The sequence below is a fragment of the Aythya fuligula genome, chromosome 7 (genome assembly GCF_009819795.1).
Source record: "Aythya fuligula isolate bAytFul2 chromosome 7, bAytFul2.pri, whole genome shotgun sequence".
Lineage (NCBI taxonomy): Eukaryota > Metazoa > Chordata > Aves > Anseriformes > Anatidae > Aythya > Aythya fuligula.
The window spans coordinates 22538795-22552174 of record NC_045565.1 but is presented as its reverse complement, the minus strand read 5'-3'; the positions used below and the strand labels follow the sequence as shown (position 1 = coordinate 22552174).

Here is a 13380-nt window from a genome sequence, read left to right as displayed (position 1 = left end):
CAGATCTGTATTTAATTGTTCTATTTTTACATGTTTATATTAAGATTTCTAAAATAGCTGTCTGCATTAAATGTGGCTTAATTTTCAAGTTTGCCAACTGTCTGCAGCTGTTGTGTGTGCAGAATTTTTCCTTTTTTTTTTTTTTCAATGATATCACTTCCATGTTCAATGTTCTTTTATTGCAGATGTAAGTCACTTGACACTGCCATGACTGAATAGTTTTACAAAATCTTTCTTTTTCCTGAGAACTGTATTGTGTAATTCTATCATAAAATATTCAAACGCTCTGTCAAAAGTAGGTGAATTTTTGTGTGTGCATGTCCATTCTCCTTGGAGACCATCATGTCCTTTCTGTAATAAAGGCTAGGAAGTATTTTCATACTTCACATCAGAATTTTTGCTCTTGACCAACGTCCTGCTTGTCCTTGTGTTCATGCTCACATGACTCTTCTTCCTCTCTAGATGCTATTCCTCTGGTGTTTCTAAAGGCAGCAGACACAGCCTTTTCTCCTTTCATTCTGCTAGGCTGACAATGCAGAACTCTCTTCCTCTGCACTTGTAAAACAAATTATTCTTGAAAATCACAGTATTTCCCTGTCTAATGGAAATGCTTCGTTTGAAATGTTCCAGACTGTATTTGTATTTTTTTTATTGTTAAATTGCAGTGGCTCAGATTCATCCATGTGAAAAAACAGTGCATTCAAGTCCTTGTCTGTTTTTCAAAGTGGTTTGTTTCACCAGTTTATAACAGAAATTCTCATTATAAATATGTAAAGCATATGATTTTGAGCCTTGTCTTAGGTGATGTTCCTCTTCTTTGTTTAAAGGTCATCAGATGAAAACTGTAAGTCCTCAAACTAATTTTCATAAAATCTTCTGGTACATTCACTCCAGCCTGTTTCCTTTCAAATTCATTTTATTATGAATTTTAGCTAGATTCTTATTCACCTGACCCTATTTCTAGTGACTTAGACACTAATTCTCAGTGTCTCAATTCAGCTTTCCATATAGTATCCAGTATTTTATTGAGGGCAAAAGAAATTAGGTGACCTGTGTGTCCTTGTCTAGAAAAGTTATCAAGGACTATTACATGAGTCTGGCGTTATTTATCTGTGGTAAACCTATCCTGTCTCCCTTAGTGTTAGTTTTTCCTTTGATTTTTTTTTTTTTTTTTTAACCCTTTCTCTTTTCCCCTCATAATATCAGATTACAAAGTCAGCTTTTGCTTGAATTCTACACATCTTACCTTCCTCAGGAGAAAAAAAAAAAAAAAAAAAATATTATGTATTCTGAGTGTATTTTTACAGATGCATTAATAATGAAGTCTTAGATGCAATGAGCTGACCTATGTTTTGGAGGAATTATGCATGAATGCATAAGCAACTTCAGTGCATCACACTGGAAGTTACAAGCAATGACACAGCCGTCCATATAGGCATACCTTAAGGACACCACATTTTTATGCAATTTACCAAACAACTCTTTCAGACTTGTAAAAGCAGCCTGTCTCTTGACATGGAAGCGGACAAATATGGGGATGTGGCAGCAGCAGCTGTAAATGATGCAAACTGTGCAATAAAGTCAATCATGCATAGGTCTATACTGTTTTAATTACATGCCACACTTTATTCACATTAACTGTAGATCGTTTTAGAGAGAAGTCATCAGTGCTCTATGACTGACTTGGTATAATCCTTTAAAAAAAAAACAAAAAAAAAACATAGTTGTCCTCTGATTTCATGTGTCAGTTGCATCAAAGATTTGCATGACATTATTCAGCCCATGTTGAATTTTATTTTAACATTTGTGGTAATTCTTATATTATTTTTCTTATAACGTTTTTCTTATTGATCCTAACTGTCTCCATGCAAACATCAACACCTTCAATGATTTTTTTCTAGTTTGTTTTATCTCTACCTGTTTCTCTCTACATAGCAACTCTATTTCTTTCCTTGTCCATTTTTTAAATATAGGTCTGAAGAACTTAGTACTGTATGTAAATGTTTTGGCAGTTATCCCTGTATTTATCCATTTCTTGACACTTAAAACTACTTTTTTGTTGATCGATGGGTTTGGGTTTTTTATTTTTCTTTTCATAGTCTTTCTGATTATATTCAATATCTCTTTTGAGTTGCTTTTCCATGCTGGATATTGTTAATCCAGGTAACTTTTATTAACAAATTTTCAGAGTTTGCAAAGTTTTAAAATTTGAAATACAAAATCCTAAATTGGAGACTGCTTTTATTTTTTACATATATTAGAAGAGGGATTAGTGATTATCAGGCTTTCAAAGATTATTTTATATTACCTGCTTTTCTAAAATGTCCATGTTGCTTGCTGAAACTAACATTTATGTAGCATGAATTCTAGAAAGCCATTCTTATTAGATATACCTTTAAATACACTTTAAGATGGTTTTGTACCTTTACGTATAATTGCCTATATTTATTGTTACGTTTTCACTATGCATTAAAACGACATTTATGTCTGGCTACAACAAAGGTATTTTGGTGTATATACTTTGGTTTCCAGCTATTAAGATGGATGTGGGCTTCAGCATTACAATATAACGACTTTATTACATAATAATCCTAACATGAATAGCAATTTCATCCCTATAGCCAGGTGATTTAATGTCGTGTTTTTGGAGATATCTTTTCATTTCTGTCTGGGAATCTGTATCAGTTTTTCTTTTTTCTTGCTAGTCATTCCTGAGCCTTTCCAGACTTTTGTTATTCAGCAGCCTCATGGACTACAAGTAAACTAATAAATCTGGAACAATGTATACAAACTAATATTTCTGGGAATCTCCTTACACTCTCCTTGTTTTGTGGCCTCCTATTTAAAAAACAAACATCAATCCTATCTTTTTTTGTCAGGACCTGTCAAATTGCTTTGCCATTGAGTCTTATATAACCATATTTCTTCAAAGTGCCACTGTTTCCCTTCCTTTTACAGAACACTTATTTGACGTTCTCCCAGACATTCTAAATTTTTGTTTTGTTTTCTTGATGCTTTCCATGCAAGAGAGAAGTACATACATACAGCTTGACAGTGCTGGGACAAATGCCTCTCTGTATCTCTTATCTCACGTGCTGAAATAATTCCAAAGGAGTATGATTTAAATAGCAGGAGAGACAGATGAAAAAGCATTTTCACACTATTTTATTATGTTAGCCACTAAACCTTTAACATAAATTCTAAATCGATCTCTTCATTTGCTTCTGAGGAGCTACTGTCTTGTTTGAGGGCCTAACTAGCATCTATTGTATTTATATACACAATGTATTCACTTGATTTTATGATGACGACCACACTGTTAACTCAGTCAATACTTATTTAGTAATATAGGTTATTACCAGTAGAGCTTAGTTGCTACATTTTTACTGCTAATGTAATTTTATATAGGTTGTGCACACTTTAGCAACACCCTTGGATCATTAATAATCTATGACATCTTGTATTTGAATCTGTAAAACACATAATCAGTTTCTTTAAAATCTGGAGACAGTGAAGTTGCTTTTTCTAGTTGTCTGCTTGGTGTTCAGGTGATTTCATTTACTCTTTGTCCCCTTCCCCACATTTTTTTCTGATTTCTTGTAAAAGTACAGTTTTTAAAGTCGAGGATAGTGACAACTAGAAAAAAATACACCTTTCAGCTGTTCTGAGCAATCAAAATTAAATGCTTTCCTATGAAATATATTTTATCTCAAACATAAATACCATGCTCGAACTCAAAATCATTCTAGTATCAAGGCAGGAAGAACTGAAAATAATTTGATTTATACCATTCCACAGTGTTACCAAGTATCCCCCTTGTTAAGAACTGTCTGATAACAGGTATGTTCTCTCAAATCATGCTAAATTTTAGCCAAGTTGAACAAGATAATCAGGAAGCAATATAGCAAATGGGAGCAGCTCTTTTTAAAGGATCATGAAACTAGCAGGGCCAATGTATTGCAAAGGTACCTAAGGTGAGATGGGCTGTCTTTCCTAAATGCTTAAAAACTCCTTGTAAATGCTAGCATTGATTATAAGGAATGAACTGCAGACCAGAATAAAATTGCCTGGGGAAAATCTTCACTTTAAATCTTTAATTTTTCCTTTAAAATGTTTTTAATAAGGGTCACGCATGCATGGGCTGCAAGAAATGTCAGAAGTCTGTAGCTCTCAATATTCTGGGAACCATTTTCTCTTTGGACTGAGGTTTTCCATTCAAATTTTAAACTTTCGGGATCTGTGTTTCTGTTCTTCTGCTAGTTTGAAAAAATCTACAAATAAACAAACTTAGCATGGAAATGGAAACAAGAAATGAAACTTCAGAAATTTTTACTAATTTACTTTCCAATTATGAATTGTAGTGTTCAAAAGAACCTTTTCTTTAGCTTTTAGGAAATTTTCCCAAGTTACAAGTTTTCAGAGCTGGCAGCCTCCTGGAAAACACATTTTACTGCTTTACTGGTTTACTGCTTTGCCCTTGTTCCCTGGTGCAGATCACACAGCAGATTTGGGAATATCTGGACAGATATTACATGGGAGGTTTTGAAATTTGAATAATTTCTAACATATTTTTGTAGAAATGGATGGATCTCCGTGGCTAGCTTTCATTTTAAAACACTGTCATTTTCCAGCAGAAGAATGTTCCTTAGAAAAATCTATAGTGCTCAGAATTTGCTTTTTAATGATTGCCAGTCCAATCCAGTTAATAGGACTAAAAGTGAAATGGAGTCATGAGGGGATTATTGACATTCAGTTTTGAAAACGATCACAGAATGTCTAAATCCTAACTGGTAAATTGCTGACACATACTGTAAGCTTTTCCAGGGAAAATATAAGTTGCCAGTGCTGACCTGTGTCATTGCAAAGCTGCAGATCCCATGCAGTACATTTGGTGGTGGTTCTTTCTCTAGATCTGTTTCTCCCTTAGAGGTAGAGTGGCTTCTCAAGACACTGCCTCTAGTGCACCATTGAATGTCAATTCTTGTGTGATGTGGCAATATGGTGTCCAAATAAAATTTTAAAACAGGAGATTATTTATATGGAGTTTGAAACATCTAAAGCACAGTCATTCACTCAAAATGTAATGTTACTGTTGGTATTAGTAATAATATGTTCACATATTGTGTTTCATCTCTAGGTTTTGGAGGAAAAGAAATAGTATTATTTTTATTTCACCACATGAGGGGGAAATTGAGGCAAGAGTGGTGAACTGATTTTTCATCACAACACATAGAATTGAAGACTGAGCCTCCAGTCAAGCGCCATCCATTCTCATCTGCAATAATAGGGTTTGCTTGAGTGCTCATATTCTTTTCCTGTGAATATGACTAATGCTATTAAAATAAAGATTCTCAAATATCTTACATGTAAAAATTGTTCACAAACATTCATATTTTTAAACAGCATTGCAAATGTGTGGGCGTTCTCAGTGTGTGCATTTTTCATGAATATCCTAGCACAGGAGTTTGTTGGCAGACATGTTGCTGTAGGAAACAGTTTGATTTTAATGTTTAATTTTAAGGAACTTCTACATAAATTAAATATTTGGTATGCACTGAGTTTTGACTTTACCTATACATTGTCACAATTTGTTCCTTTGCTCTGCCTGCACTCAAAATAAATTGGTTGAAATATCAGGTATACACAGGGGTATACACAGGGTAGTATACACAGGGTAGTGTTCAAAATTACACCATATCCCAGAAATTGCCTGTAGGCATTATTTTCCAAAGATTATTAAATAGTTAATGTTATAGATATTCATGTTTTTTGTACCTTCTGTTTGGAGAAATAGGGAAAAACCCTCTTCTGAATCCTGAAGAGGAAATAATTTTCTGTAAATGTGTCTTTTTTGCCACATGGTTAGTTAAATATTGCATTGCTGCACGTGTGACATTTGCTCCATCAGTCCAAGGACTGCATACAGTCTGTGCTGAATCCATGTGTTGGCAGTGCACAGCTCTTCTTCACTGCATTAGTCTTTGCCCCTTGGATTTAAAGCTAGTCTATGGGTCTCTGTGATCAGGTTCCTTTACACTGTGTAGTTAAGGGACTCTCTACGGGCAGAGACTGGGAAGTAAAGGAGGTGAGGAGGTAGCCATCACCTTGATCATTCGCAACTGTGCAACTGGCCAGTTGCTGCAAACAAGCCAGCTCTCTGTGCTTTGGATGTGTGCAGCCGCTGCTCTCCCCTCCCCGGTCTCAAAGTCAAGCTCTGTTTACTACACTGTATCACTGCTTTTCTCATCGGTATCAGTAAGTCAAAATAGAGAAGAAATTTGAGAGCCTCAATGAATTACACAATTTTGCCTCAGCAAAAGTGCTATAAACCAGTTGTGTTCCTCTGCCTTCTGTAGGACAGCTTTTGTCAAGTCATGGCACATTGTTGCTTATCCCAATGCCTTTAGCTGTTGGTTTCATTATCATAAGCTTATTCAGATGCTTCTAGCTTTCTCTTTTTGTGCATAATAAGTAATTAGTGTAATTTAATATGTCATTGTTGTTGCTTTTTCCAGCATAGAATAATAATGAAAATCCTATATAAATTTAATCACACTACAATTTCTCTTACGCTTTTGTAGATCTCCAGGTAAGTCAGGAGAGATTTGGGTTTTGACAAATGACACTACTAAAAATTTCTGTATGTACTTATTAATAACAAATTTATGGCTAAAATGGAATCATCAGAGATTCAGCTTACAGTGATACTTTGGGATATCATAGAGTGAAATATGTCTTTTTCAGAAGCATGAGACAAAGCCAATTATGACAGCTTTAGAATCAGTGAATTAGGCAGTGGAAACAATCTAAGGATAAGTACTTGATGTTTAGCTCAGTTAATTCCAATTAAAGTCTTCACAGTTATTTTAAAATCTAATGTAAAAATGCGCTGTTGCTATTTTCTGTATTTTTCCTGAATATTTTTAACATAATTAATTTTATGAATATATTTAAGTGACATCATCTAAATTAAATATTTTTTTAAAAAAGCATTTTTTTGAGTTTTTGTTGTTAGAATCACAAAACTTTTCCAAAATATGCTTGGTGATTAAAAAAAAAAATAAAAATGATACAAGCCTTTTATCTGTTTACATAAGCATCTCAGTGACATCACAGACTACTCATGATTTCCCCCCCTATTTACCGTGAGGTCACTATGTGCTTCTAATGTTTTAGTTTGCTGATCTCTGTTGTGCCTTTTATCTCTCATGTGTATTTCTCCTAGCATATGGACATATATTAACATCGTTTGTTTACATGGTTGTGAAGATTATTGTTTTTACTTCTGAAAGAGGTAGCGCACATGTACTATGAGTAAACTGTGTGATAATCTATGTAAATTATGTGCACAGAAGCTATACTTTGCCCTTGGGGGAAATGCAAATTAGAACATTTTGTAGTTTGTTTGTTTTTAAATACATACACTTTTCACTTCAAGGCTCAGGACAGACTCCCTGTTTATTTTCCCATTGCTCATCATTTGTTTTTTCTTGTAAATATCTCAGCCTTTAATGATTAGCTTTCTATTTGGTCAGAGGAAAAAAAATGCTTGATGGGTGAAGTCCTCTGAACGTAATGTTTGGTGTGCTTTATAAATATGCTGTAAGCGAATTATCTGCTTGTAAAAGGGTGTATAACACAATCACAACGCAAAGCCATTATAGTGATCTGACAGTCTTCATTCATTTTCTCTTAGTGCTATCTTGTTTTCTGTTATGTTAGTGCTTGTAATATTTTTATCCTGGATTGCTAAAAACGTGGAGTTAACTGATTTTCCATATATGAAGCAAGAAAAATATATTTATAAAAAGTGTTATATAGCACATTTGCAGTTCTTTACTGTCTTATTTAATAATATTTTTATTTATAAAATTATTTTAATACTCTTCAAATACCCTTTCAGAGAAATGTTTCAATGTTAGTTGTCTGATTCTGTTTTAAGTGAAGGAGAAAACCTGGTAGAGGTTGTCTCTTTAAATCAGATCTGCAGTGTTGATGGACCCTCTAGCAGGCACGGTAAGAACCATTCTCACCTCTGCAGCAGGGAGCTTGACCATATAGACTCACACATTCAATCAAAACGTTTTCCCTTTTAATATGCACTGTACCAATCCTATTCCCATGGTTACAGCTCGTGCTTCTTTGGTTGCTTCCAGTCTGTTGGAAAAGGAAAGCAGCATACATTTCTTGTACAGGAGTTTAAAACATCATGAAAGCAACCCTGTTGTGATTTGCATTTTAAATGTTTCTTTTTTTTTCTCGTTGTACAGAATGCTGTAGCAGTAGCTTCAGTTCATTTGCCACAGTCTGTCTTCTCTCAGTCTTCAGCCTGGCAATCTGTTGATAACTCCACTTGCAAGCTACAGTTTATTGTCTTTCGGAATGGAAAACTCTTTCCCAGCACAGGAAACTCATCAAATCTTGCAGATGATGGGAAACGTAGGACGGTTGCCACACCAGCTGTTTTTGCTAAAATAGGTGAGGAGTTGTTATGCATTATTTCCTTTAATCTGAAAGCTAAGGTATACTTGATTATGTAGAGAATAGAGTATACCGTATGCTGAGAGGCTGGGAATGGTCTGTTTCTTTAGCAGCAATGTTTGAATTTATTCCTATTTGCATCATTTTATTCTAACTCTTCTGCAAATAAAGAAATGCAACTGCTGTATGACTAGAATGCAGATTTGTGGTTACTATGTTTTTTGACTGTGTTGTTACGGAGGTTTGTTTCTTAAAACAAAGAGCTATAGGAAAAAACCTTGTTTTACTCTTTTCTTTACAATGAAAATTGCAATGCTAACACCGTAGACATTGAGAAAAATAAGACTGTCAGGGAGGGAGCAGTGCCCTGTTGCATGTATCACTACTCTCCAGTATACTTTCTGATATAATGGACATAAAACAGGTGTTAAATGTTTTTGTCTAAATGTGACATATCTTATATGCTACTGAATCATTATTTTGATTAATTATTCACCCAGGCAATTTTAATAATTTTATTTGATTCTGAGCAGTGCTCTCGTTTTATTAACATTTTTGAAATGCTTAAATGTGACTTTCAAAGTGCAGAATTTTCTCAGCTATTAATCATATGATGAAACTGCCATTTTTGCAGTTACATGGGCAATAGTGTAACACTGGCTGTAACTGAAGAATCTTAGACCAAAAAAAAACAGCTTTGTGAAGGTTGATTAGAACATTTGGACACATTATGAGACAGAAATGTTCATTCAGATTTATTTAAACTATTGCAAACTTTTCTGAATGTGAACATTACCCTTGATTTTGACTATTAAGAGTATATGTCTATTGCATTTATTTTATTTTTTTTCCATAGTTTAGTGTATCTGATCTCTTTACACAACATTCATCAATAAAGGGTTTTCCACTCCATCTCTCTGATTCAGTTTGTTGCTTTTGCAGATGGGTGCAGTTTTGGAAACCTCACCAGCCCTCTTACTATAGGGTTGAGGCACTTTGCACGGGGTATAGACCCCATTGCAGCCTTCTGGGATTTTGACCTTCTAGATGGACATGGAGGCTGGTGGGGAGAAGGGTGCCACATAATTAGTTCTGCAGGCAATATTACCACCATTCAGAGTACACACTTCAATAACTTTGCAGTGCTAATGGTAAGTATATGACTTAGCAAATATACTTATTGCTCTCTCTTTCACCGTACTTATATGTTCTTTTTACATGCGCTTGTATCATTCTTACTTGTCAGTAACTGACCTTCTGTTTTCTATAATGTTTAGTATAAGACAGCCTTAAAGAAAGTAAGTTACTGCTAGTAAGTGAATAAACCTGCTGGTCAATTTTAATATCCAGAGACAGGCCTAATCAGAAATGACATTTAATTCAGTCTTACAAATGAAAGTTCCATCAAGGAATGATTAGTATGTTATGGTTATAAATTATGAGACAGGGTTTAAAAATGTATACTCCTGTGTGCTTTTACATCAGCACATCTCAGAGGCTGGACTGCTTTTGTTCCTGCCCTGCACTGTGTTGATCATACTAATTAGTTGCAGGCATACCGCAATGTTGAATCATTTAATAAATGGAAAGGAATAACATCTTCTGCTCTTTTAAGTAAGGGGACTGGTGTCTGTGTTGATCTTGGAGGAGTTTTAGTTTGTATACTGATTCTGATAGCCTTCTTGGTAAATTGCTGCTCGTGAAGAAAAATATTTCTGTGCAGTGCTAAGACATCAGCCTGCTTGAGTCTGTTCTCAGTCACACTCACAGTTCCCATTGCAGTTATTTAACTATCCTGTTTAACAGAAAGTTACCATAATGAAAGCAAAAAAAAATTATGCATGTAATAATGGCTTGTGGGAATAAAGGGAAATAAGGAAAGCAAATACAAAAATGATAAGGTTTCTAACATATAGAGGTGAAAAAATATTTGCACCATGAAATATTTTATTATAAATCAGTTGTAAGAAAAGATTAAACAGATATGTATTATTAATACCAAATTGATCCTAAATGCTGGTGCATAACTGTGCTGTGGATGCTGCTTGTGTACATTACAGAAATGTTTATAGTTGAGTAAATACTGTATTGTGTATATGTGTAAGGGACAGCAAACAGGCGACAGGAATTGCGAGGACGTGTGCAGAGAATACCAATCTGCTGCTGTCAGATGGAGCCCAGATGGCAGCCAATCATAGCACAAGGCTGTGGCACCCACAAGTTAAATGCAGATATTATCGTCCACTTCATAAGAACCGATTACTCTCAGAGTTACTTGAACATTTTTTCACCCATTCCAGAATTGTTCAGAATTTAAGAGCTATTCCTAAGATTTCATGACATTAAATATCCCTCATTTTCTACAGCTCTTGTGAGTTCCCTTTTTTCCCCAAGCCACTTGTTACCCTGAAAGTGAAACATAATTCTTCTTTCAGGATGCTTTTATAAATTTATTAAAGAAAGCACCTGTTGACTTTGCAGGTGCCACACCCAAAATGGCTTCCTCCTCCTTCAATGGTTGGGTTTAGCCTCTTCTTCTTAAACTTTGAGTAGTTATTAAATGCCTACTAATTGCCTGCAACCAATTCCATGTTTTTGCTGTGTTTGTGTAACTATACGGACATAAGGGTCACAATTTTCAGTTTATAAAGCCGAATGCAAATTTATATCAGATAAAAAGTAGCAGTTTGGGTTTTCCGCAACCGCAAAGACAGCTGAGGTACCTTTTAATGCTGATTTTGTACCTGGTATGTAATTCTGTTTTAGGTCTTCTGACTTTTGTTATTTTGTTACGGTAATTCAAGTTTGCTTTTCTTCCTGTGTGCATCTTTCATTTTTATCTGTGCAAGACAAGTAAATAAAATGTGAGGCTCAGTCTTTCTTTGCAATTGATAACGGTAGCGAATAATTTGTTCCCTATCTTGTATTTCACAGTCACTTTTAAGAAAAAAGATGTCTGATTTTAAATCATTTATATATTTGTATATATAATATATATATATATATATATATATACACAAGTATGTGTTCCATCAGCTTTCTGAACAGCTATTAGAACACTTCTGTAACTTCATTTTGTTCAACCATTTTCATTCAAGTATTTTAATCTATATTTTGTGGCATAAAGTCAAAGTTTGTTCTCTTTGATATAGATTACACTTTTCTGGGCAGTTGAGTTCTCATACCAGAAAACGTATTTCATTGTTCTGCTTAGCTATGATTTTATAACATGAACAATATAAAGTGTCTATATGTTTCTTCTGAATTCACACCCACCTGTCTAATACATTTTAAAATACTAACAAATGGACAGCAAGTTCAAAATAGGTAGTATACAGTATGTAGCTGACGAAGTTTGCTAGAATAACATGATACTTTTTTTTATTCTTAATTCTCAGATCTATTAAGCTATAAAAATTCATAATTGATTATTATGTTTTGGGGTAATATCAGCAAACTAAAGAGCAGCAATATGTGTAAATTGAAGAGCAGCAATAAAGTAATAGTGAACTTGAAGGTTTACAGTGCTATCAGAATAATGTATCCTGTGGAACAAGATGAAATAGAAGACTCATTTAATCTAGCTGTCCATTTTATGGCTAGTACATAACATATTCTGATTCATCATTTTTGGTCCTCATCATTTTAAATAGAAAGACAAAGTTCACTGAACTGTTATAAAAGTTGCTTCTGCTTAGATACCATAAAAGGGTTAAAATAAAGGTTTTGTAGAGTCCTTTTTTAGAAAGATGGTAATCAAGGATTTATCAACTATGATTGATAATTAATAAGCATGAGCATGCTTCAAGTGAGAGGATTCATGTAGAGCTATTTCATTTCTCTGTATGACAGTTGTTCAAGTGATGTCAATGAGAGAGAGTACAGTTTGGCATTTGAGTTGGAAAGAAGGATATATCATAGAATCATAGAATCATAGAATATCCTGAGTTGGAAGGGACCCTTAAGGATCATCAAGTCCAACTCTTGACACCGCACAGGTCTACCCAAAAGGTCTACCCAAAAGTTCAGACCATGTGCCTAAGTTCACAGTCCAATCTCTTCTTAAATTCAGACAGGCTCGGTGCAGTGACCACTTCCCTGGGGAGCCTGTTCCAGTGAATATATATGAGCTCCTTCCTCACATTGCTTTCACACTTTCACAGTGCTCTGAGTTGGGCCAGTGGATGGAAATGAAACACTAGTTCCAGACGTAATACAGCACTATCTTTTTTTGTGATCAGCTTTTGAATGGTATGACCTAGTGGTGAGAGTAAATACTGTGAAATAAAACTCCTGGGTTTATTCCTGCCTTTCCCTTCATATACTGTGTGTTTAGGCTAGTCCCCTACTTTGTCTTTTCTTCTGGTATCTGCAGGTTGGAAGAGAGACCGTCTCACTCTAGTTTCTTTTGGGAGGTGGCCAAAACGTTCTGAGGTATCAAACTATAAACCTCTGCAATTTGATTTTCTGATTTAGAGTAACATTATGAATTGATATGTTCTGAAGCTTAGAAATATAATTTACTAAATATTGAAGATTTAATATATCTAATTATAAATATTTGTTGCATAAATACTATGTATTTGTGCTCTTTTGTGATCAGAGCTGTATATCAATATTTTAATTTTTCAAGATAATTTATGTATGTTATAATCAATCTAGTGCCCTGTAGCCGAAGTACATGTGAGTAAAAACTCTTCAGAAGATAACAAAAATGTCCAACAGTAACATTGAACTTCAAAATTTGCTAAATATGTTTTGACATACTTTGTCCTTTGTTCTTCCCTTCATTTTTCTTAGAACAGAATGGCAATTCAATAGTGATGGATATTACTGTAATTGTGTACAGCATATCCTTTTCCCCTGACAAGACTGCTTTGTCAATAGTAATTTTCTCAA

The 13380-nt window shown here is 34.5% G+C and overlaps 1 protein-coding gene across 4 annotated transcripts in view; it reads left to right on the top strand.

Annotated features, from left to right (window-relative positions):
• The window catches only part of ADGRA1 (adhesion G protein-coupled receptor A1), a 275807-nt gene that overhangs the window by 210483 nt on the left and 51944 nt on the right, over positions 1–13380 (top strand). For all 4 annotated transcript variants that reach the window (XM_032190930.1, XM_032190931.1, XM_032190932.1 and 1 more), the window contains 2 exons: positions 8271–8478; positions 9424–9632. In XM_032190930.1, coding sequence (XP_032046821.1) covers positions 8271–8478; positions 9424–9632 — 417 coding nt within the window. The remainder of the gene's footprint in view (positions 1–8270; positions 8479–9423; positions 9633–13380) is intronic.